Source organism: Carassius auratus, chromosome 12 (genome assembly GCF_003368295.1).
Source record: "Carassius auratus strain Wakin chromosome 12, ASM336829v1, whole genome shotgun sequence".
Taxonomy (NCBI): Eukaryota; Metazoa; Chordata; class Actinopteri; order Cypriniformes; family Cyprinidae; genus Carassius; species Carassius auratus.
Window position 1 is genome coordinate 16,253,388 of NC_039254.1, and position 26,609 is coordinate 16,279,996.

General features: G+C 35.6%; 2 protein-coding genes across 2 annotated transcripts in view; both read right to left on the minus strand.

Annotated features, from left to right (window-relative positions):
- Window positions 1-1,286: 1,286 nt before the first annotated feature.
- LOC113111972 (kinesin-like protein KIF22) lies at window positions 1,287-12,537 on the minus strand. The gene is made up of 13 exons (XM_026277269.1): window positions 12,377-12,537; window positions 11,967-12,162; window positions 10,367-10,494; window positions 9,576-9,730; window positions 9,187-9,396; window positions 8,127-8,520; window positions 7,893-8,013; window positions 7,137-7,257; window positions 4,275-4,458; window positions 2,410-2,498; window positions 1,826-2,047; window positions 1,674-1,733; window positions 1,287-1,554 (listed from the first exon to the last, which is right to left on the minus strand). The coding sequence occupies exons 2-13, from the start codon at window positions 12,158-12,160 to the stop codon at window positions 1,525-1,527; spliced, it is 1,908 nt and encodes a 635-aa protein (XP_026133054.1). The 5' UTR covers window positions 12,161-12,162; window positions 12,377-12,537; the 3' UTR covers window positions 1,287-1,524.
- Window positions 12,538-13,199: 662 nt separating this feature from the next.
- Window positions 13,200-26,609, minus strand: part of LOC113111973 (rho GTPase-activating protein 27-like) — a 34,599-nt gene continuing 21,189 nt past the window's right edge. Inside the window, exons 3-17 of the mRNA XM_026277271.1 lie at window positions 22,396-22,860; window positions 21,078-21,287; window positions 20,870-20,950; window positions 19,953-20,060; window positions 18,056-18,123; window positions 17,552-17,636; window positions 17,380-17,481; window positions 17,196-17,294; window positions 16,989-17,106; window positions 16,146-16,271; window positions 15,948-16,046; window positions 15,383-15,460; window positions 14,993-15,121; window positions 14,100-14,205; window positions 13,200-14,018 (exon numbers count right to left, since the gene is read on the minus strand). Of these exons, the coding sequence (XP_026133056.1) occupies window positions 13,844-14,018; window positions 14,100-14,205; window positions 14,993-15,121; window positions 15,383-15,460; window positions 15,948-16,046; window positions 16,146-16,271; window positions 16,989-17,106; window positions 17,196-17,294; window positions 17,380-17,481; window positions 17,552-17,636; window positions 18,056-18,123; window positions 19,953-20,060; window positions 20,870-20,950; window positions 21,078-21,287; window positions 22,396-22,860 (2,049 nt within the window). The 3' untranslated portion in view covers window positions 13,200-13,843. The remainder of the gene's footprint in view (window positions 14,019-14,099; window positions 14,206-14,992; window positions 15,122-15,382; window positions 15,461-15,947; window positions 16,047-16,145; window positions 16,272-16,988; window positions 17,107-17,195; window positions 17,295-17,379; window positions 17,482-17,551; window positions 17,637-18,055; window positions 18,124-19,952; window positions 20,061-20,869; window positions 20,951-21,077; window positions 21,288-22,395; window positions 22,861-26,609) is intronic.

Sequence of the window (26,609 nt, forward strand, 5' to 3'; positions counted from 1 at the left end):
TTATTTCAGTTTACAGTGATCAACATTAGGGAGGAAAAATCTTATTTCCATTAATTATTAAAGTAGTCATTATCTCTAATAGTCACATTAATTTTGCCTGCTGAAAATGGTCCCCAACACTAATAAACAACAATGAAAATGCAAGTGAATGTAGCTCAGGTCTTCTTCATGCCCTGTGGTTCAGTGTCGGGCCGCTCTGGTCTGCTGCAGGGATGTCAGGCGTGAGAGTAATGAAGCGGTGATGACTGCAGGCCTTCAGCCGCTGCTGCTGCAGACACATCCACTCACCAACAACACATTTACATTCTCCTTCAGCTCAAATACAGCAAATACTGAATGACAAGTCAAGGATATACAGAATCCTAGATTGACATTTAAGCCTTAGCTAAAACATGTGACTAAACACCAAACCAAGGGGCTTCATTTGACAGACACTTCTTGCAGAAATCTTTTAAAGGTTTTACATTTTAAAAACAATATGGTGGTAGATAAGATTATTTTTCACTGAAGAAACCAATAATATTGAGAGAGTACTTGCAGTTTAGCCAAAGCAACGGTTTGAAGTTAAAAATCTTAATGGATTTATTTCTTCTAAATATGCAGGGTTCTGCTTCACAAGACATTAACTGATGACCTGGTGTGGTTTGGATTGCTGTGATGTTTTATCAGCTGTTTGGACTCATTCTGACGGCACCCATTCACTGCAGAGGATGCATCGGTGAGCAAGTGATGCAATGCTACATTTCTCTAAATCTGTTGCCATAAAGAAATAAACTCATCTGTATCTTGAATGGCCTGAGGGTCAGAACATTTCCAGCAAATCAAAACTGGACGTTTAGTGATTGAGAGGTTTCTCTCTGTAGTCCTTCAGAGAAACATGATGCACCTGTGACCCAGATTCCCAGAGTGCTCAGGGTCCAGCCAATAGACAAGCCATTATCACAAAAAGCTGACATTTAAAAGGATATAATGATAGAACAGGCTAAAATGTTTTGTGTGGACAGTAATCTCATAATTCTGAAATGTAATATTTTTTTGTCTTGTCTTTTGGAAATAGTTGAATGGATGCCTCTGAATGCTAATAGTGGATCTGTAAATCTGGCTAGCAGCATGCACCGGCACAAACCATGATTTGGCATTGAGAAACTGTCAGGGTTTACTAAAGAAACGCAATGAGTTACTCACATCAACAGGCAGATCTCTGTAAAAGGATGTTGTTAATAACAAATTATTTAGTTTGATTTATAAATCAACAATAAAATACAAAATAATCCTCAGAGAGCTTCTTTATGTGATGGTGGCATTTATTTGGTGCCGCGATAAATGATCAGTCCATTACAATAATAAAAAAAAAAACTTAAATACTAAAAAGGCAAAAATAGTTTGCCGAAATGATAGAAAACATGGAAAAAGCAGTCAAGTAAATAGAAGCTTGGGGAATAAAAAAAAAAAAAAAAACCTGTACAAAATCTGTAAAAACATCTTAAAAACAAACGCTCCTCTTCAGACAGTGGCTCAGGCGCTTCACTTTCCCATACTGCTGAGAATATTGGCCTGCGAGGGGAAGAAGAAAGAGTGTGACTCAAAGGAAATCTTCTAAATCACATTCTAGTCTGCTTCTCTCCTGACACATTATTAAAGCTCCATATCAAGCGGACATTACTGACACAAACCTTTATGAAAGAGGAGAAACGTTTAGCTGTAATGCCTTCTATTTTCCTCAGGTCTTCCAACTACAAAGAAAGAAAATAAAGAGAAAACTAAATATGAATAGAGGCTCTCTCGGTCAGTTTCACACTTCACAGGTGAAGAGCCAGACTTCTACCTGTGTGAAGTCCCCATGAATCTCTCTCCAGCCCATGATCAGTTTGGCTTTCTTGTCTCCGATCAGCTGCAGGCTCTTGAGATCCTTCAGAGAGCCGGAGTTGAGCGTCTGCAGGATCTTCTTCCTGGACTGCTCTAGTAATGCTGAATCCAGATGGGACTCCCAGTTGAGCTCATCAGAAGGGGGACGATCCACACCTCCGTTCTCCTTCCCCTCACACACCTTACCAGCAGAAAAACCCATTTAATCTTCATGTCAAACGCCAAAACTTACATATCAGTTACTGTCAACAAGTGGGAAATATACCATTGCTTGACAGCTTTTAATGGAACCTGAGAAATTTCCGCCAATCTTTTAAGTTCATTCACACAAAACATGGTGCAAAACTTGCCAAAGCATGCTTCAAAGTTCAAAGATAATAAATACATGTATCATAAAAAAAATAATGGTACTTTTGTTGGCTGCTACTGTCACAGCATGATTTTAAACTGACATGAATGGCAATTTCCCAAATCTCCTGGGTGGCACAATGTTAATTGTTGTACATTGTAAAAGATGTAAAGAACAACCAGCAGCACACTGACCTCGGTTTGGACACGTTTCTTCTTTTTATCCAAGAATTGTGAGGGTTTACACACCACAGCACACTGCTGCAAGGGCTGCACCTGAGAGACTGTGTTTGGACAGGAAAAAAGGGCCTTATTTACCAAATACTACAATCTGAAACCTAATGCCTAAAGTAATTCAACCAAAATGTACTCAACTTCAACCCATCCAAGATGTTTTATTTTTTCAGAACAGTTTTAGCGAAATTCCTTCACTTGCTCACCAGTGGATCCTCTTAAGTGAATGGGTGCCATCAGAATGAGAGTAAAATGCATCAAAATCCACAAGTTATCTACACAACTCCAGTCCATCGATTAACACCTTGAAGTGCAAACTGCAAAGATACAGATTTGCAAGAAACAAATCCATCATTAGGGTGTTTTAACTTTATACTGTTTCTTATGGACAAAATATGGTGTCCATAATACTGATTTCTTTCAGTGAAAAAGTCCATCCCCTCTTGTGGTCGCACATCAAAATCCGGTTTGAAACCGTTTTTGCTTGTAGACTGTGCTTTATCTACGTATACATCTCACCGTTTTTCCACTGTACTTTAAACTAAGCAACAACTTGATGTTAAAAACATTGTGATGGATCTGTTTCTTGTTAACATGCAGCTTTTCACTTCACAAGATGTTAACTGATGTACTGAGTGGTGTGGATTACTTGTGTTTTTATCAGCTGTTTGGACTCATTCTGACGGCACCCATTCACTGCAGAGCATCCATTAGTGAGCAAGTGATGCCATGCTAATTTTCCAAATCTATTCTAATGAACAAACAAACTCATCTACATCTTGAATGGCCTAAGGGTGGATACATTTCAGGAATTCCAGACTAAGTTCAGATTTTCAGGAAATGCACTCTTTAAGGATTAGTTCACCCAAAAACTAAAATTAGTTTTTGTTTTACTCACCCTTACACTAGTGAAAGTAAGAGAGATGATCAGTTCACATGCACTGCTGCCTCACTTTATCTGAAGTGTCAACAGTGATCTATCAAGCCACATTAAAGTATGCCATTACTAGAAATAAAAATTGTCAAAATTTGAAACCTGAGACTTTATTTCATATGAAAAGTAACAAAGCTTAGCCTATGATTGTGATTTATTGGATGGGAGGCGCACTACAGGTACGGTTCATTCATCAACTGAAAACAGCATCGATTGGGAATTAAGAATCAATATTGGTTCATAAAAATGAGAATCTATTCAAATCGATTACTTAATTATTTTTTTCACAGACATTGAGGACACTTGGTGTCTATGGGAGGGTCTTATGGGGCTTTTACACCAGATGCGACTTGGGCGAATAAATCACACTATCCGCGCGTAGTTGGACGCTTGAACAAGTTACTTGCTTCATTCACGCGTGAAATTAGCTTAATAACAGACGTGAATCCGCGTCTTGGGAAGGGCTTCTGCCAGTTGAGTTCACACAGCATTGTGATTTCAACCACCATGTATTCTGGTCATTTTCTTATTATTATCGCGTCATGAAATGTAGATTTAAAATCATTTCATGCAAAAATCGAGTCAAAATGCCCGAAACGCTCAATTCGCGCCACAGGTTGTCTATTCGCATCTTTGCATCGACTTTACTTGCGTCTGGTGTGAACACACCATTACATGTTTGAAATGACATTAGGGTGAGTAATTAATGACAGAATTTTCATTTTTGGGATGAACTTACCCTTGAAGAGCACAGGAACTGCATCACCACAGAAACATACAGCATACTAACAGCAAGGATCATGAAACACTAAAGCACTTCAATCAATACTGGGTTCTTATGCATGAAGAGTGTCCCAGGAGGGCTGTAAGGATGAAATTAACCACATCCTACCCTGTAACGGTGTGACCACTGCCTGCTGTTTGCGTGGTTTGGCGGCTGTAGACTGTTTTCTGTGCAGTGGAGGCAGATCTGTTTTAAAGAGAAGCGCATCTTTGGACTCCCTCTCGGTGGTTTCACTGTGCTTGTTAAACATGCTTGCTTTGTCCTCCAGCTCTTTCTGTTTCTCCTTCAACATCTATGAGAAGACAGCAGAACATATTTGAAATCAATTAATTGATGCTGAAGTGGTTTTCCAAACAGAGCACTCATGCCCAACTGAAAACTAGGTTTACATGGACTCTGCAACTGGTTTTAGCAATCCGGCCTAATTTGCTATCTGGCCCAAATGAAGAATTAACTACAAGTAAGAGGGACGTTTGTTTCACTGCTGCTTATTTCCACAGAAACTGTTGTTGTTTTTTCACCTCTCGCAGTGCATTGAAATTAGGCCTGTCGAATCGATTAATCACGATTATTTATTCATTCACTTTTTAACGCCATGCTAGCATCAAGACTATTTTCCTGCCAATCTCTCCACAACTTATACAAGGTTTACAATTAACTATAGATTATAAAAGTCATTTCAGATGTACTCTACACAAATTCTAAAATACTTTTAGGTATTAACCATGATTAAAAGCATCCAAAATAAAAGCTTGTTTACATAATGTGTGTTTACTGTGTATGTATATAAATGCACATATTTAAGAAATGTAATGAATATATTTACATATAAATATGGAAACACATACATACACAATATTTCATATGTTTTATACACAAACACACACGTGTTTTTATGAATGCATACTGTATTTACATATAATAAATCTACATGGTACAGATTTAAGCCCTATTCTGGCGGTAAATGTTTCTCAGGGGACGCAAGTGACTCACCATTTACAGGGAGTAGTTTGAGTTAATATTTCTCACCACCCTCATAAAAATCCCCAGCCTAATAACCTACTGTTTATTTGACAAACACCAAGGTCGTGTGGTAATTTAATCGCCGTCAGAATTTAAGTCTCGGAGTTTACAAGAAATTGATTTAAAATTCAGTGCTTAAAACTTTTTTGAGCACTCCCAAACATCGTAAGATACGTTAACGTTTGTATTTCGGTGTAGTTTGCATAAATTTTTATTTCTGAAATGCTGTAAAGTATAATACTTCATAACTGCTCACAGCGACTGGGAATAGAAGGAGAATACAATAGTTTTAAAACGTATATTATAAACGGACATATATGCTACAAGTGGATTTTGTGAAAGGACAAGTGAAAGAATTTCTTGCCCATCCGGACAAGTAACAGGATCAAAATTTTAATAAACAACTAGGGCAGCACTGAAAATTTGGTGAAAATTATCCAGATTTTTTTTTTCTTTTAGTGTAAACGGCGACTATTAACAGATAATGTATTGACCGTATCAAGGTCTCGTCAGCTGAGGCTCGTGCAGTCAGTCTGACTCACGGAGAAATCAACACTAGAAACGCAGCAGCACACAACAAACAAACATGAACTAACATACTGCGGTAGAAAAATATAAATATTCTATATAATATATGCAATATCACATGACCATGAGTGATGTTTTCCGACTTTCAGCTCGATTGCATATGTGATCTTGATTTTATACAACTTTATTCAAATAAACAAGAAATATTAACTGACATTTTAGACACATTATGGAACGTCTTGCTCCATTTCGCTAAAAAAAAAAAAAAAAAGTTCTAAAGAAAGCCACAGCAGAACAGCCCCTTATCTCAGAGCAACACATAACAGTCTTGCGTTACTAAATGATTCATTTTTGAACAAGTCAATAATTCAGTGAGCCATCTATAAAAACAGTTACTTGCTTCATTTATTGACTGAATCAGCCATCTGAATGAATCGAATCAATGATTCACTCATTAAGACAGTGACTTGCCACCATCTACTGGTGGTTTAATATCACATTTAAAAGTATCATTGCATTTTTCCAACATTTCATATTTGTATGTCAAAAAAGTAAAACATTAATCTAAAAACATTATTTCTGCATTTGGACAGATGGAGTTTGTTGATACTTATTTTATTTGAATAGTAACAACCATATACTGTCTTATTATTCTAACTTAATATATTGATCACATAAGAATTCGACGTAAATGGAGACGTACATTTAATCAGTTTAGGAAAATATTGTTCTTCAAAAAGTTACAAAGAGTAACAGCAATCAATTTAAGGCCAATATAAAAAATATGCTGATTAAATTAATACCTGATAGAGCACTGATGAGACTGTTTCAGAATAAATAACATTTGTGCCAAAAAAAAAACTCCCCAGGGCAAGTAACTTTTTACTCTGAGTAAAATGATTTTACTCAGTGAATGATTGATTTATTTTTTCAAAGGACAAGCTCATATCTATATCTATCTATCTATATGAGGAGTTCAGATGCAAAAGCCTCTAAATGCCACCTGAAATTTTCATCTAAAATTAGGATTTTTATCAAGCTCTTATGCTGAGGTTGAGTCATTTTACTTAAATGGCAATGTGGCTATTAGGCTATTAAAGTGAAATAACTGAACATAAATATAGGAGCCTGATAAAAATCCTAATTTTAGATGAAGATTTCAGATGGCATTTAGAGGCTTTTGCATCTGAACTCTTCACACACACATACATATATATATATATATATATACACACACACACACACACACATACATACATATATATACACACACTTGGAATAATAAAATTAATTTTATTTACAGCAGACAATTATGTGACCGTTACAATAAATCCATTTGACAACCCAAATAAAAATAGACATAGAAATGTTGCTCTGACCAAGCAATAGAATCAAATGCTCAAAGCGCGTGTACGATACCTGTATTTCCTTACGGGACTGTGCTACAGTTTTGAGCAAGTTGAGTCTCTCCCTTTCAGCCGAGCCCATCATCATCTTCTCCAGGGCCAGAAGTCTTTCCAGAACTGTAGAATCTGGTGAACTGAAAGATATTTTAACTTTTAGCACGCGTGTGTGTGTGTATGCATGTATGTATGGTTGGCTGACCAGCCATAAATCAGAAGCGGATGGTTTTTGCTTAAAATACATGATCGGCTGGTTTTTGGTATTTTTTCGGCCGTTTTTTTCGAAGTGCGCCTGCGTGTACACACTACATTGTAATCATTCGCTATGTCATTTGTACCATCTATGTTTGTATTGAAGGTAGGCTACTTTCTGTGCAGATACTGCCGTTAATTTCAGATGGTTATGGTTTTCAATAGCCAAAAGCTAGTATACATTGTATATACATTCATTTCATTTTTGGGTGATCTTTGGTGAATTTAAGGTTGTTTAGCTTTACTTTGAGGGTTAACTCACAAACCCCAATGCAAAATTAAATTTGAAAGCTTTTCACAGTATACAAAGAGATTCACAATTTTAGCTCGATCACCCAGCACTACAGCACACATGTCCTCCCTATTCATGTCCAGTGAGGCACATTCAGCTTCTGGTTTTTACAATAGGGAGCGTTCCTTTGAGCACCAGCTACCAAATCATGGCCTACTGCACAAAGCCAAGACCTGTTAAAGTGCTCATACAATGAATTTATTCATCTGTTGTAACATGCAGTCTTACCTGTGTGGATGTATGGGTGGAGACGAGGACCGTTCAGCTTTCTTGCCCTCTTTAGACTTTTTGTTATGGGGCTCACCAGAACCTCCAGCCTCCTGTTCCTCTCTGGCTCTCTTTCCAGGAGCTAAGAGTGAAGGGATCAAAATATTATTATTATTATTATTATATACCCTATTATTAACACACACACATTTATTTATATATATAAAAAATAATACATGTAACTGCACTGTTTACCAATCGTAGGAGCCAGAACGGTTTCCCTGACAAAGGGCCGATTGACAATCTGCTTAGACTTGGCAGCGAAGTTAAGGGCTGAGAAGGTGTCAAAGTAGTATATGTACTCCGGTGCTATGTTTGTGATCATGACCGAATGGGCCGAACCCCCCAGAGAGTCCTGCAGCAGACGGGTCAGTTTACTGTCTCTGTAGGGCACGCGGCCCCCGGCCCCTGTGTTCAGAGCGTCCACCACTTTACTGAGGGTGAAGAGGGACAGGTTGATGGCCCCGCTCTCTTTCAGACGGATGCCCTGGTTTCCTGTGCGCCGGTTGTCTTCTGAACCTGCCAGGTCAACTAAATACAGCTTTCCTGTTTGCTGTCTGTGTGGCGGCCCACGCTGAGACTTCACTACCTGAGAGGAGCAAACATATGCATTTAAGTGATTATTAGTCTTTTGTAGAGAGCCGGTACCTTTATAGGGCCCATTGAAATCACAGTACTGTGCAAAAGTCTTGGTTTTAAGTCAGTTATTTCTATGTTTTGCTGTAGTTTGTCAATAAGAAATATCAGTTTACATTTCCAAACCTTATTTTTGCCATTGAATGTAATAATCCAGTTAGTCTGACAGGCCCTTGTGTAAAAATGCTGTGAAGTGTGATGTTATAAACAGATTTTATTCAATTCTATTAACTCAACTAAATTAAATCAACATTTGGTGTGACCACACTATTCGTTAAAAATAGCTTTTGTCCTCGGTGCACTTGCACATTGTTTTTCAGGTAACTTTGCAGGTTTCTTGAAGTGTCTTGGAGACTTCGCCCAAACTGAAATCCACTAAAATCCACTTTTATAACTCCACATCACAAAAAATCATAAGGTTCTACATATATACTGTTACCATAAAATGTATGTTCTCTGTCCCAAAGACATCCAGCAGACACTGAAAGCGCAGTGGTATATTCTGATAGAGAGATTTCATTTCAGCACCAGCTACCAAATCATGGTCTACCACCCGAGACCAGGACCTGTTAAAGTGCTAATGAGGAACTAGAAAGAAGAGAAGTGTGCATGTTCAAACCTTTATGAGGAGGATAGCGTGACTGCGGCTGGAGCGCTGGTTGAGTTTAGTCGAGGCCGTGGTGCGGTTTAGACTCGCGGGGATAAAATGAGTGTCGAAATCGGTAAAGGATGAAAGGGGTGTGTGCGTTAGTCCGGGAATGAGGATGTTTCGGTCCTTGTCTTCACGGATGGGCAGGTCCTGGGAACCTGGGGACAACAGGTCCAGCACCTACAGACACGAATACTTCAATATTCCAGAAGAGCTGCCCACAAACATTTATACTTACAAAATTATTCACTTAAAATTAAATTGCTGTTCTTTTGAGCTTACCCATCTAAAAAAAAAAAAAATCAAGTAATGATGCTGAATACCCAGAGAAATATAGTTTTTTTCCCTCAAAACATTACCTTTTCATTGTAGATCTCAAGGTAAGACATCCCAACGGAGTATTCCCAACCATCCTGCTCCTTCTCCTGAGCGTCAACCAGCTTGAAGACCTCCTTGACAGCTCTGGGAATAACGCCCGGCTGCTCTTGACTGCCGAGCATGGTGTGGGTCTTACCTAAAGGAAGGAATACCAAAAATGTTTAGACTGTGAAGGGATTATATTATGGCACTTCATAATCTAAAACAATAAAAAAAAAAAAAAAAAAAAAAAAAACAACAGTTACTCGAGAAGGCTGGTTTTTAAGGACTAAAATCAGAGATCACAATATAGTATATATATATATTTTTTTTAATGCAATGACTCTGGCAACTTTAACATTTGAGGGGATATTATGGCAAAAATATCCACTTCTTTGAAATCATATTCGTAAAAAAAATCACTTCGGATAACCTGAAGACTAAAAGCTTCATCATACACTTAGAAAATGATGAGCTATATCACCTTCATGGACACTAGAGGTGTGACAATTCACTTAGCTCACGAGATGAGACAAAATACAGATACTTAGTTCACTAGAATTAGACAAAAACGTTCAATGACAAATCACTTTTCTTTTAATCAAAAAAAAGCAAAACACTGAGCTCAACAAAACAATGCAGTTGTATTGTGAAATATTTTAACTAATCTAGAGCCAGGTAAAACTATAAAAGTAGCCAACACTGGAACAGGAGGTGGTGGCGTCCTTTCAATCTCCACAAGGACTGTTTTTAGTAGAAACCTGATGCGACGGGACACAGAAACTAGTCATACCTGCTCCGGTGGGTCCATAGGCAAAGACACTGGCGTTCTGACCATTAAGGATGTGAGGGAGGATGGGCTTGACCGAGGTCAGAAACACCTCCTGCTGTGTGGTCTGTTCACCATGAAACACGTCGAACCTGCAATCAAATACACTATTTAAAATACAAAGTTTAAAATCAATCAAATGCACAAAAAATAAATACATTAAATAACCGTCCCCTCTGTGGAAAGCCTAACTTCACGTCACTATATTACAATTAAATCCTAATCTAATCATGATGAACTACATATCGTAGGAAAGGTCTAAGGCTCCTAAATAGGGTTTTTTTTTTTTACCAACAATGTTTTTTGCTAAAAATTATGTAGGAAAAGTAAAAGATAAATTTATGACAAGAGTGCACCTCAAAATAAAAGGAGTTTCCTTTTTCTTCGTTGCCTTTTTCACACAAATCATCAGAAATTATATAACAACTGAAAACTTAGTCTCAAAATTCATCCTTTGAAACCCATTTTATTCATTGCATTACCATGAAAATGGTATATCAATATCATGTTACAAAATATTAATTTCATGAATTATAAAAATTTACGTTTGGATCGTGCACTTTCAAGTCCATGTAATAACTGACACTTAAGGGGTTAATAAAAAAAATGGTATAAATTAAAGAGTTCCAACACTATAATAATAAAAAAAACAAATAATTTATACGTTATGAATTAATCATATTTTGTCCTTAAAACAAAAGGATGAAATTATTTTAAAAACCTTGCAGAAAAATAGTTTCAATAAATAAAGCTCAATGTGGTTGACAAATAGAGGGTCAAGGACCTGACTCGTAAATTCAGATTTGTGCTAGTTTTCCATAAAATTAGAAACAAATAAATATCCCCTTGAGAATCAATTCCACAGGGTAATGAAGACAGACACTGATAAATATTGTCCAATTACATTATTTACAAAATGATGACCTGGAGACAACATGCGTCTTTTGTAATTCAGAAGAGGAATCCACTGAATATCTAATATTAAAATTCACAAAACTAAAGATTCAACTATCTGGTAAAGATATATTTTTGTAATATAAAAATACGATTTTGGAGCAGAATTTGGTGATTAACCTAATAATTATACATATGGAAAATACCATACACACAAACAGAAATGGAATAATAATAAACCTAACATTTATATAATTTAAAATTGATCTCAAGGATTACTTCGAGGCCCTAAAAGATGCAAGAAATAAAAAAGCAATACGGAATGTACAGACTTTTTGAACCTTTTTGTAATTTTTTTTACCCCTGTAGTTTTTCTTTCTTTCTGTTGTTTCCTTTCATGTTTTTATGAATGTAATCGATAACAGTTGAACACACTGTGATCCTCTGTATGCTGTTAATGTTCTTGTTATGCACAATATAAGCATACATTAGAGTTTCTCTTTCTAATAATCCAAACATTAGTCAGAGAAGTATGACATCAGCACCTAGATCCCAAACCATAACCAGCTAAAGCACTAAATACTGAAGGAAAGAGAAAATGAGAGGATTGAGGAAGAAGAGATGGAAACACTAGAAACACAAAGTGCAAACTTGAAGAATGATGACTGACTGGTACTGCAGGGTCTCAGTGGCGTTCCTCCAGTTGATGATCTCCAGCTTCTGAGGCCCCAGACCCCTGACACAGGGCCCTTCTTTCTTCTCATCCTGCGGCTCCATGTAGGGCCTGAGCCGAACCGCCACTCGAACCCGAGAGGCCCGTCTGGATCCAGCAGCTCCATCGCTCACAGCGACACGGAGGGCCATCTCTGACATCAAATACACAACACACACAAACATACATCCTGACATCGAAAGGCATTATCTTTCATTAATAAAAGCAGAAGTGGATATACTGTGGATGGGAAATAATTCAGTATTCTGTATGTGTTTATTAAAGCTCCACGGCCGCTGAAATCATAGCGCTGACGTGTTTCGCTTTTTAAAAGCAAAACGTGTACATAAACATAATATGAATCTTACCTATTGTGTTGTAGAACTATTAACCCAAGTCTCGGTTTGTGTAGTCTGCTCTCTGGCACGATATAAAGTGTTATATTTATAAACTAACTTTATTCAATACATCATCTCAGCTCAGTAAACTCCTCAACAATGGCGCCCGTCGCTCTAAGCGCCGTTATTTTCAAAAAGATGAAGACCCCGCCCCCTTCAATAGATTTAACCAATCCGCACACCCGAGTCCAGGAACCCGCCTTCTTCTTTGAAATTTTAACAGAAGAAAGAGACGCGTTGTATTGCCATCATTTGGCAGCATAGAGGAATAACTTTTATATTCAATTTTTCAAAATCAGAAATACAATTTTTTTTCCAAGCGTCATGCAAGAAACAATAATATCGAAAATGACTTGAGAACAATCTGATTTTTAATATAGAAAAATAAATAAATATTAGTTTCACATAGTGAATCTACAAATGGTTTCTATTTGCTAAAGTATAATAATATTTTTTCATTGGTTTAGTTTAAATTAAAACTAAATCTGCAGAATCTGGCATATGATTTGAGTATGCCAACTAATTTACCACATCATTTTGTCAATATTACAGACACACTGCAAATCAAGAAAAAAAGTGAATAACAATGAAGCATTACTTTATAAAAGAGTTACTTTATTAAAAGCTTGCGTACTTCAGGTAATGTACAGCATAAATATGCCCTTTCTATATACACACACACACACACACACACACACACACACCTTCAAACATCTTACAGTGGGTACTATATGAGTGTGCCAATTTTCATAAAATATTAATGCTTCATCTATGTGCAAATTCAGATTCTATATTTTGGTACCAAAACAAAAAAAATATTCTAAAATATTGTGCCTTTAATGAAAATGTACGAGTCTTACAACTTAGCATTTCCAATTTACAGTAACAGGCCTGCAGTATTTTCTTATGTTACAGATGCAAGTATTAAAGAATAAAATAAAAAACTAAAATTGACACCTAAACATAAAATGTTGAAATTTTTTATATTATTTTCCTATTATCACATTGCAAATCCAAACAAATACGGTAAAAACTTACAGTGTTTTGCACGACTCTACAGAAAGACAAGGAAAAAGCAGGAAAGCAAGTGAAACTAAATTATTATTACGCTCTTTCCGTAGCAGGAAAAAACAGGAGATGCTAAAAAAAAGTTGAAAAAGAAAGCTCACTGATATTCTTGTGACGCAGCTCTCTTTAAATCTATAAGGAAACACAACACATTATTTTAAACTACATTTTAGCTGTACCTTATCGGCCAACATTCAAACTGCTCATGTAAAACGCTTCAGTGATATTAATATATTAATCATAGATGCTACTGCTCTAGATTTCAGTAGCATCTCTATTCTGCCAATCAGAGGCTTTCCTTCACAGATCTGTATACTGTCCTTCTCCAGCATTTAAATGGGTTTTGTATTCGGTGCACGTTCCTGTCAATCACATGTGGAAGATGGACTCAAATTCATTGAGTAAGAACTCTACAATTTGGTTCTGGAAGACCATGTAGGTGGTGATGTTTGCCGTCTCCTCCTCCGGTTTGAGTAATGTTGGGCCGAAAACGATAGCCACGTTCTGCACAGTCATTCTGTTCTCATCACCATGTTGAATAACCCTGAAAGAAAGAGACCGAGAGGCATGTACTGTAATGTTTATAAAAATATGTAAATGCATGTATGCAAAATAAAAATCATACCTGCGTAAATGGCTGAAGAGGGCCTCCATTGTGTCACGGTTGGGTGGCGGCAAAGACCGTACCAGATTTCTCATGTGTGCTATTTTACTGTAATAATCAGGGATTTCTGAATCAAAACACAAGAAAAAGAATAAATTAGGTCAAATTATTGATCTCTCTCTACAGATAGATGAATGAAATGTTTTGTAGTTTAATGCATTTCTGTAGTTTAATATAACAATTTCCAACACAAATTATTTTATCAGCCAAATTGTTCTATTTAAAATTTTTATAGTTAAAATGATATAATCAGCATAATAATTATATTAATATTGTACAGTCAAAAAGAAAAATATAATTTTTGTAGTATATTATTAATGACATTAAAAATAAAATAAATTAAATAAAAAAGAAATTAAAGTATCGGTATTGTTGAATAATAAAAATATTAATATTGTGGATTCAAAAAAAGAGGTAAAATAATAAAAAAATATTATGTATTTTCACTACAAATTCAAATTATCAGCTTAATAATTATATTAAATAAAAATCTATAATATATATTGTAGAGTCGTAGTTTAATACAAAAATAAAATATTACACTGTTACACTATTTACACACAATTTTCACTTCAAATTTATATTATCAGCATAATAATTTGAGTGAAGAACTGCAAAATAAAAAACTAAATATGAAATAATTGATCGTGTCCTCCTTTTGCTTTTTGTAAGCAGCACTTGAGCTGCATAAACTCCACAAGTCTGTGTAAAACCTGATGATCATGTTATCTAGAGTTCAATGCACATCTGACAAAAGCGTTCACAGGTATCAGTGTCGGAAATATGCTTTTATTTAGCCGTTGAAAAACCCACTCTCATGTTTCTATGTACAATCCATTCAATCAGGATCTTACTGATTCCACTGATGAAATCATTAAAGAGATTGTAAGGGAAGAGAGGCTCCTGCAGCTCTCTGAAGAAGAGCTTCAGCGCTCCTGTGATCACATGGATGTCCCAGTTCCCCTCCTCCAGGTCCAGATCCTCTGAACAAACACACAGAGAAACACTCAAGTCAGTCAGAGCTGTGAGGAACCGCTGCTAAACATCTCCCACATGAGTGGAGGTATCACTTATCCATAGTCTAGGACAAATAAGAGTAATACTTAAAGTCACAGCTCTTATTATGAACAAATGTACTAGTGAAGAAACTAACAAGCTATAATAGAGAGTATGACATCCTGGAGCAGACATGAAGTAAAGACCAAGTAAACTGAGCTGATGAAGCGCAAACTGATGAGTTTTACCATGATCTGCTTTGAAACGCAGTTTCTGGATGACCGCCAAATTCCCACTAACTCTGTAGAGTCCATCGATCTCCAGACCTGATGGATAACCACAAAAAAAAATCAGATCAAGAAGATTGATTTAAAAGTTGTATTTTTAGCTTCCTTTGCCTCAGCAGTCTAACAGCGCTCATCAATGCCAAAATGACTGAGATGGCCAATCAAATCAAAGTAGGCGGGGCTTAGACAGAAAACAAACATGACACTTCAGTTTTTAATGATTAGAAGCCTGTGAGGTCAGATAGAAATAACTAAATATTTAATACTTGACAACTATCGTAGTAAAATTAAACAATGCACAGAAATACCCAGTGATGAAAACTAAAAATTAAATCCTTTAATTATTCACCTGCTTTAAATAAAAAGACCACCAAAAGAAATCTAATCAAATCAAACAAATGGTTCCCAACCAATGCTTATGACATGGTTGTGGTCTTGATATTTAATTCTATGGATTATTTAAGTTATCGATCTAGAGTCAGTTTCAATAATCAACATGTTCGGCAGTGGTGTAAAAGTAAAACACCTTTTTTCTCCACGGCCCAGATGCATTTCTCCACAAAGCTGGGCACTCTGCTCTTTTCTTGGCTGCAAAGATTGTGCAAGTGACTTCCGAAAACATTTTCTGTGGGAGAAGGATCAAAGGGTCGCATTACTATCATTTATTTATCCAAAATCTTCTGTGCTAGTAGCAGGAAATGGATGAGGGACAGCGGTGGGTGACCTCTGATGTATCCTCTGTCTTTGACCGACTGCAGGGTGGGCCGCTTGAGGAGGAACTTCATCAGTTTGGTACGGGCCTTCTTCTGATCTGCCTCAGATGCCGAGTTGGATGAAGGATTACGAGATGCTATTGAACAAAAAGAGGAACTTTTACACACATTTTCTCTATCCTCTACAGTGCTTTCAGCATTTTCTGTTCAAAACATTTTTAGTATCTTTAGTTTTTTATTAATGGATTCAATTTCAATTTATTCTGTTAGGGGGAAAAAAATTCAGAATATCTTCTTTTTTGTTAAACACAATATTTGGAATAACATGATGATAAGTGAATGATTTTAATTTTTTTGGTGAGCTATTCCTTTAACCTTCTGGTGGTCTTTGATCATTTTTAAATGAAAAAAGTTGACTTTTTGAATTTTTTAAACATTTTGATAATTCCAATAGTACAAAACTTGGTGCCTTTATTTCCACTTGCTACATAAACACACACACACACACTCACAAAAACACACACAAATAGAAAAGTTAAAATATTTAAAAAAATGTTATATAACATATAAAATTGGAATTATATGAAACTATAAAACATCACCTAGTGGTTACACAATGGTATTACATTTCCTTTATTTCTCCCAAAAGATAGCCTTCCTTCTATGGATTTTAAATATCTTTGCTCTGATTTTTAAGTTAAACACTGTATTAATTTAAATAAATGCTGCATAAAATTAAGTTGAATACTTTATAGCACCGTGAGATCCCCACAAAATAAATAAATAATACATTACTTACTAAAAAATAATTATTAAACTGATACTAGAGGGTTAAAACTCATCTGAAGTACTACCATTGCTCATAGTTCTTTTGTGGAAGGGTCTGTCCTCTCTGTCTAAGCTGGAGGACTTCTCAACGACGTCCTCCTCGTCCTCAGAGTGGTGCTGATGTTCTAGATCCTGACGCGGATCCTGGCCCAGAGCAACGCAGAAACACACAGTTGTGGGTTATGCAGAGAAAAACCTGAGCAGGCTTAGACGATGTTGATTTCTGGACTCACCAGCTGGCGTATGGTGTCTGAGATGATTTTATACCAGTCTGTGATGATGCTCTCAGTGTCGTACTGGATCAGGTACTCCACACCCGTCCGACTCTTAAGCTGAATCAACAAACACACACGGAACCATAAGAACACACACTAGTGAAGCACACAGAATGATCATCCAGGGGTGTAATGGCCATACTTCCAAAACATTTTTCTTGCTTGATTTGTCCTTGGTTGCCCAGTTAATGGTCGCCCCTTTCAGCTCCACTGTGAATTCTGGGACTATCTGATTGCTTTTGCCCTAAGTGATATAAAATACATTTAGTGGTGTGAAACAAAAATGAAATCATGCAAATTCCAGCGTTTCTCACCGATGCTCCAACTGGTGACTTTGGATCCTTATGGAATGTCAGTATTCCTCCATGGAGAACCGTCCAGGAATTACTCCAGTTCTTCCTGTGGGACGATGGGTCAAACGTTATACTCTTACATACAGTACGTAACACTTAACAACAGGGTCCCATTGTTGAATGTTAGTTAATGAGTTAACTAACATAAAAAACCTACAATGAGCAACACATTTTGTGTTGTTATTAATGTTAGTTAATAAAAATATAACTGTTCATATTTACAATCGGTCCATTAAATAAAATTAAGAGATATATATTTGTTTATTTTAATGCATTAGTACATGTTGAAATTTTTACAAACTGAGATGAATGAATGCTTTGGACGTATTTTTCATGTTAATGTTATAAAGCATTAAAGTAGTATCTAAGGTTAGCTAATTGAACCTTATTGCAAAGTGTTACAATTTTCACCAATATAGCTATAGCTATCAAAGCACTATCACCACTGATTTGAGTTAACTTTACCTAATTTTCTTCCCGTTTTCAGACACCTTGGTTTTGTTCAGGATTCCAGCTTTTTCCAAGTTTGAAACCTAAAAAAAAAATTATAATAATGAATGAGTTAATACAGCCTCTCTGTAGGACAAAATGTAAAGGATAATGTCAAACATCATGAAAGTAAAGGAAATGATAGCCTTTAATGTTCACCTTAAAGGTCAAGCAGAAAATGCAGATTACTGTTTTACACTTTTAAGTGTAGTAATGCTTTTACATTTAGGAGCAAATCATTATACAATCCAATTACTCTTTAAAATGCACATATAATCATCACGCTTTATAGTCATATTTAGCAGTTTAGAGCTGGTTTCTTTTATCTGAGTATATGCAGGACATATATATAAAGAGCTGTGCAACAATACAGCCACACTTTGTGAAGATATAAACAATAGACAATATATCACACAGTTGAGATTTGCTAGTATAGAAGACATGCTAGTGATGTCAAATGATTAATTGCAATTAACCGCATAATTTTTTTTCGTTTAAATAATATATGTATGTGTGCTGTGTATATTTATTATGTGTGTATATATATATATATATATATATATATATATATAAATACACACATATGCATGTATATATTTCAGGAAAATAGGTTGTTTATTTACTAAATATTTATTTATAATATAAATTATATGAATATAAATAAAGACATGAAAATACATGTAAATATTATGAAAATATATAATGTATGTGCTTATATTTCTGTATAAATAATAAATAAACACAGAACACACACATATATTATGCAAAAAAAATAATATATTTTGGATGCGATTAATCACGATTAATCATTTGATAGCACAAATACATGCTTATATACACTGCAAAAATCCTGTAAGCAAAACAAAGATTATTGGAGTGCATTCACATTTAATTCCATGAATTATTTGCTGTTTCTTTGTAATTATTTGTGTAATAATTTATTTAATGCTGCTCTAAGATATTTCAAAGAATACATGTAAAGTACTAGCCTAGTAAATGTCAAGAAAAAACGAAACACAAAAGCACTGTCATGATATCATGTCCAAAACTCATTGTATCAAGTATCATGATACATTTGGTACTTGCATATTTGAGTAGAAGGCAGTAATCAAGCTGTAAGTCTCACTAGTCACCACCAGGGGGCAGTGTGGTAAAAGAATACTGCATGCACGTGACTATCTGCAGATTTTGACATCACGTTTTGTAATCTTAGATCTTTCTTCATGTGTTTACAGTGAGTAGCCTTAGTCATAATCAGAAATGTTCGAATAAATACTTTTATTTGGCATGTTTTGTGTAACTGTATAAATATATTCTACCGTGCAATTTATGGATCACCTCTATACTGGCATTACCAAACCCAACACTTCCCACAGAAGATAGAGAAAAACTTTTCAGTTATGATTTTGCATGTCAAATCATCATCAGCTCACATGAGTTTAGCAGTGATCATGTCAGTAAGTGTTTGATGTGTAGCCTTACATTATGTGTATAATATACAATAAAACACCATTTAATTTTGGTCAAAATGTAGGATTTTTAGCTACATTTGTCCATTGCACACCGGGGTAAATGCTATTAGTATTAGAGCAGAGTATGCACGTGTGTTCATCACTGAATGAATCTCCAGGGATCAGGTCAGTTTGTGTTTGCATATTGAAATGATGGGCTCTCCAAGGGGATGTAAATAGAGCAGCTCTATAACCTCAGGTCTCAGGTGCATTTCAGAGTCTATGTAGGAAACATGGTCACTAAGGACACACAAGAAGGATCAGGTGTGCATCACTCGTCGTTTATAAGTGTGGGTGAGCTGCTGGATCAACTTAACACATGAAGTGGGAGAAACTCAAAGAAAATGTGTGTGAGGACATACATCATCCTGGTATATTGCACTTTGCCTCCAGTTCTGCTTGGATCCCATTGTGTCCTGCTCTACTGAAGCCCCATTTCCAATTGCATACGGTCCTGGACTATCAGAGTACTGCAAGTGTGAGAGAGCATTTCTTTCAATGTTACCATCCAATTTTACAAAAGTAAAACTGCAACATAGACATTTCTTCCAAATACAGAATTTAGTGTTTTCACTTCATATAGAAAATCATTTGGGGATGGCAAAAGTATGATTTCTAGACTTGGATAAGGAAAATGAAAGCCTTGCCCATTTGTATATATTTTATGAACATGCATGACGGGAAAAAAATGTGAGCAAAATTTGCTAAGGAAAAGTTCTTATCCCTTGTGTCATTCCAAACCTGTATGACTTCCTTTCTTTTACTGAACACAAAAGAAGATATTTAGAAGATTTTTGGCAACCAAACTGTTTCACTTCCCTTTGATATACGCAGCATGGCCAAGAATTACTATGAATTTTTGTCAAATATAGAATTTTGTGTTTTAGAGAAGAGAGAAAGTCGTACAGGTTTGAAACGACGCGAGAGTGAGTAAATGACAAAATATTTTTTGCAAGAACTATCCATTTAGTCCCTAACCAGCATATCACAAAAAGTCATTTTAAAAGGGCTTTAAAATATTGTTATGCATGATTGCGGGGAACCACTGCTTTAAGGGATGTTCACACCACAGTAACAATAACTATAAAGTTTAAATGATCATTATAATCAAACGATATCACTGAAAACAGACCTATTTCTTCCAGCTGATGAATGCTAAAAACATCAACAGCCAATCAGAATGCACCAAACTTTAATGACCTCAAGCTTTTAAAGAAGCTGACAGCATAAGTGCATAAACACATAATAAACACAACATATAATCTGTATAGTTGTGTACCTCAGGTAAGTTCCACTGGGACTTGCTGCCGTCTTCAAGGTAGTAGTACGTCCGTCCTCGATCGTCTATCGACTTGATCCACTGTCAACAAGACGCTTTATCAGTTCACCAAATTACAGTTCACTATCATACACCTCACTAATAATATCAAGCTAATCAGCCCAAATACTGAGTAATCCAGTCCAGAACCAGTCCAGAGATCAGTTACCTGTTCCTGCGTGTAGTCGCTCGTGAAAACCCAAGTCCCTTCAGGGTCGATGCTGAGGGTCCAGCCTGGTGGGACGCTGGGGTCCAGATTGGCCCTGGGGATTGAGACATTCTTCAGCTGAATCAAAGAATACTCTGCTGGCATCGAGAGAGGAGATGCTTCTTCCTCCAGGTCTGGAGATGCTGGGTAGTCTTCCTCAGGAAGTGGTGGCTACATTTGGGGGAGAAAAGAAGACAATACAAATATTATTAAAACAGTTTCAGTTTGAATATGAAAGTTATATTTGTAAAAAAAAAAAATTCCATAATGGAAATAAAACTTATTATTAACCTTTTTTTGGGCAGAAAAGGGCAGTGTTTGAGAAGCATTTTTTAAAATATTATTGCAATTTATTGCATTATTTTTGCATTTTCATTTGTTACATAGTCAATATAACACTTTAGTCTACTATTAACAATTGATCAAATCTAAGGAGAAAAATAATGATGAAACAAGCAATAAAATAAGCCAAACCACTAAAAAACAATGTTGAATAAATAGAAAAAGTATTTCAATTGCAAAAATAATCCAATTAATAATTTGCTTAATAACTGTATTGAAATACCTGTATATATAATGCAATCCGATTTTACATTTTTAAAATTAAAAAAATATATATTTTAAAAATGTTATTTAAAAAAGATTTTTTTAATTATTAGATTTTTTTAATTATCATGGGGAATTCAACATTGGGGGATCATATCATGGAGACAAAAAGTCTGAAAACCACTGGTGGACACTTATAACCATAATTCTAAAATAATTTAGGCCTACATGATATTTTTAATTAAACATAATTTCCAGGTTGACAGTGTGAGATCTGATCCAAAGATGATTTAAAATTATTAAAAATAAACAATAAAATAAAATCCCAAAACCAACTAATACGCCCTCAAAAAAAAAAAAAAAAAAAAAAAAAAAAAATATATATATATATATATATATATATATATATATATATATATATATATATATATTTGATTTCTTGACAGCCATGGATGGAAGCAAGTCTGTGAGGGATAGAATCCAGTGTTCAATAAATTTTTATGTTGTTTAACAACATAGTGATTGTTAAGCTAAAGAAACTTCCTTCCAAAAAAAACCCTCCATAAAACAGTTCTGAAAAATGTGAGTTGTGAAAATAACCTAGGACCTTTATACAGTGGGTGTTTTAAGGACTTTCAAACCCGCACAGTTTCGTTTTCATCCATGTAAAATCAAACATGACGTCAAATCTGAGTAATTAAGGTAATTAAATATTAACATAAAACCTCCGTACCGGGCAATCTTCCAGAAACTCCCCTGGTGAGGTGATGTCCTCCGGGGGATCCCATGAACTCTCACCCGACACAGGGTTGAAGAAGTAATGCCTGCCACTGTTCTCATCCAGCACCTTCTCCCAGTCCGAGCTCCACCTCTGAGGAGAAGGGACTAGGGGCGGGCTGATGGGAGACTGGGGGAACGAGGGAGGAGAACGGGGCTCCTCTGTCTCCTCTGAAGACTCCATGGAGTTACTGAGAGGATACTCCCAGGTGCTGCGGCCCGTAGAGGGGTGGTAGTAGTACTCTTGCCCGCTCTGGTCGTCAGTATGGATCTGCCATCCCGCAGAATCTAACAGAAGGGTATCAGGAGGGTCCGGGAACTCCTGTGATGGAGAGGCGATGGTACTGGAGGGGTCAAGGCTATTCTGTCGCACCCGGGGGAGGTTTACATACACCGCTGTGAGAGCGCTGTCATCCTCTACCTGATGGACAAAAATCACACCAATCAATGCATACACTTCAACAAGCCAGACTTGATGCAAAAGACACTCAAATATGATGCTCTCTTTTTTAAAATACTAAGGAAGTTATATTTTCATGTATGAAGAGCCATCAAGTTTTTTAGTGTAAGACATTTATTTGTGTGCAATTTTACAAAGACAGCGTTGTTTAAATAATTAAATAATGTTAATAAAATTTAAAAATGAAAATAAATAAAATAAAATAAAAAATGCTAGTAACCAAAGCAAAAATTCCCACTTTAATTTAGATAAGTGCTTATAAAATAAAATAAAATAAAACTTTATAAAAGCTATATAGATAAATTAAGTAAAAGCTAATAAAAATGAAGCTACAATAAAACAATAACAGAAAATATTCAAATAAAATCTAATTCAAAATATTAACAAAAACTATAATGCTAAATGAATGATACAAAAATAACACTAAAAATAAAGTAACGATAACACTAATTGACCTGAGAGTGTCGTTGTACCAAGCTAAATCAAAATTATTCAAATAACTTTTTAATGAAAATATTTACTTTAAGGTTGATAGCACATAGATGAATCACTAAATCAAATTAAACTTGAATTGAAAATACAAATTAAAAACACATAAACTGATGTATCTTTATACATATTAACCCAAAGTTCTAAAAATACATGCTATAAAAGATATATTTAGACACCCATAGATGCAATAACTGTTTTTCAAGGCGATTTCTAGATTTGATTTAAAATATGAAAGAAATGCATAAATTTATGTGATAAAATATGTGATATTTTTTAAATACATGCACACACACACACACATATACATATCAGCTTCTTTGGATAGTAAAATTAAATGTCAACTGGTCAGAAGCTAAGGATGAAGATAAATCAAATTATATAATATTATATAATGATATAAATGGTGTGCTTTTGACTGGAGACATGTGTAACTTGATTCAGATGACCTTTCACAATGATACTGACCTTATGTAAACAGATCAATTTGTCATTTCTACAACGAGTAAAACAAACAGTGGATGGAGCATCTGCTTTCACACCCTCCTCCCACAATCCTCTCCTGTGCAAACTGAAGCACGCTCGGAGGGACTCTCCACATCACAGCAAGAGAATCAAAACCAAACACTCCCTAACACAAGGAACACTGGGCCTAACCCAACACACACACCACTGTCAACTGCGCTCTGGAAACACACTTCATTCAATCTAACAAGGTGAATTTGACTAGGCCTGAAGTCTCATGTGCTTGTTACAGAAAGAGAGCACTTCCTGTGTGTGCTGATCTCAGGAAACAGAGCAAGAGTCGACAGTAAAGAAGAAAACCACAAAGAGATAGTGCAACTTTTTCATCTCTTTTGTTTGTCCGGTTTACAGATGGCCAAAACGCCAGCAGATAAAGCTCACACTGATGGACAGTGATTCACTGTCAGTGTTTGTGATGCTGTATGTAGTGCTACTGCTGTGATGGACATCCAGGAGCTACTAGACCAGTGGTTAAGGGACTGATGCCGACATCTTTATATGTGTTTTAAAAACAAATTCTGTCTTTGCAATGTGGTTTGAGTGTACTGCTGAATGTTCTAATTCTATCTATCGATCTATCGATCTATCTATTTATCTATAATAGAGGACATTATATATAGATCAGTGGCTAAAAACCATTCTGAACACCTTCACACCCACATAGCAACACCTTGGCATGGTCAGGGACCACTGCACATCCTCGTGAAAAAAGCGGTCTTAATCAATTTGAATATGTGTAGTGTACTTAGTGTACAACCATATTTTTAAGAAAATGTTCTTGCATATAACCAGTCAATTTTAGAAAAAAATTCAAGTCATGTCAGTCGGCGGCCATCTTTGAAACGCCTCTCAGGCTTGCAGGTGCAGCTTCTATCTCGTTGAATGGGGAAACATCAAATTCTCCAAAACTTGACACTAAGCATAAGATTAAATATCATATCTGAAATCACCAGTGCAATCTGACAACAACTGTATCATAAATGTTGTTTATTTTGCTCAAACAGCATTAAAAACTTTTTCCCTGAGGGCTAGATCACCCTTACCAAAAAATATGTTTATTTTACTAAGTATACTTAAGTAAAGTTCACGTATATTTTTGAGTATACTATATGTAGCAAGTATACAACTATCAGAGTTCTAGTAGTATACTTTTAAGTGTCCTGTTTCAACACTCCTTGGCAATAAATTGCCCTACTTTCTAGTATATAAAAGTATACTTTAAGTATAACAGTAGCAAACTTTGAGCACACAACTAGTTTACCTCCATGTTTGTTTGTACTGCAATTATACTAAAAGTGAACTTGTATGTTTACTGATAGTTTACTAACTAAATACTTTGTACACTTTGAAGTATAGTCTCAGTAAACGACTAGTTTAGTAGTTTTATACTGCATACTCATAAGTTTTCTTTAAGTGAACTTTACATCATACTTAAGTATACTACTATGTCCCTATTTAGTTTTGAATTTGTATATATTTTGTTATATGAATATCTGAACATACAAAACATCCAAAGAAAGAACAGGGCATCTTTAATGTGGGTAAGTTTAATAAAAAAAATAAAGAAATAACATTTTGAACAAAAAGCTGAAAAAAATACTATGAATTGGATTCAGAATGACAATCAGAACGTAGATGGAGTCGATAAACACCCCAAAACTTGACTGTAATTATTACCTCTTCATCGGTTGACATTTTATTCCATAACGTTACAGTTTTGATGCTGTTTCATGTCAGATGATCGTGTTAGATTACACGTGTTAGTATCTGGTGTTTCTCTTTTCTTCTTCACTTGTGTTTTTCTGGAAATTCTGTGCAGAATACGCCCTCTTCCGTATAATACAATAATGAAAACACAGATTCTAGGAGTATAGAATTTTTGTAAGTTTAAGTCAAGCATACTTAAATGTTTGAGGAGTACATAAAGAGTAAACTAAAAGCATACGTTCCTATTTTTAGTTTAAAAGAAGTATACTAATAGCACACTTGAATAAACTCCTTTTTTTCGTAAGGGTAGACAGTGCACATGCTCAGTCGTAAGATCACGTCTCGGTGCGCTGACTGTTTCTATAGCAACTGGGACTTTTCAGAAGCCTCTGTAGTAATGCGCTGACCTTATCGATTAACGATTGGCTCTTTGGCTCAGAAGGCGGGGCTTTGTTCAATAGAGCATTCCATTTTTCCCCATTCAAAACTATACGAGTGTTAATGAAATAAAAGGCCACTTAAGTGATCTTAAAGAGAGTATTTCATAATACACTTTTAAAATGTGCACTTTGTAATAATGTAATTTTTTTATTTTAGTTTGTAAATCGTGTTCTAATAATCTTTTGCTGCAATGTAAAGAAGTCCACTTATTTTGATGTTGGCTAACTGCTTAAGTCGCTATGATATTCTGATCTCTTAAGGCTGGAATACATTACATGATTATTGCCCAGATTTTCCCCTGATTTACAGCGTGGAGAAGTCGATGCTAGTTGCCAAAAGTCATGGCCATTCTGCAGATTTGGACTGAAAGATGGTCACAGACTGATTTTTTAGCAGTCATCCATATCAAACATGTTTGATATTTTGAGCTGATTTTAAAACATTTATTGTTTTCATTTGACATGTAACAAGGCGCAAGTTTTTCAGTGAGTTTGTTGTGATCAGAACAACTTTTAAGTCTGGTAGTATGTGATTCTCTTTTCAGCAAA

Bases quoted from the DNA above. Each gene is read 5' to 3' on its own strand.
- LOC113111972 (XM_026277269.1), bottom strand. From the start codon at position 12,160: ATGGCCCTCCGTGTCGCTGTGAGCGATGGAGCTGCTGGATCCAGACGG. The intron at 4,459-7,136 runs GTATCGTACACG...GTCTTCTCATAG, and splicing joins AGTCCCGTAAGGAAATACAG to ATGTTGAAGGAGAAACAGAA. The intron at 1,734-1,825 runs GTAGAAGTCTGG...CTTTCTTTGTAG, and splicing joins TTCATGGGGACTTCACACAG to TTGGAAGACCTGAGGAAAAT.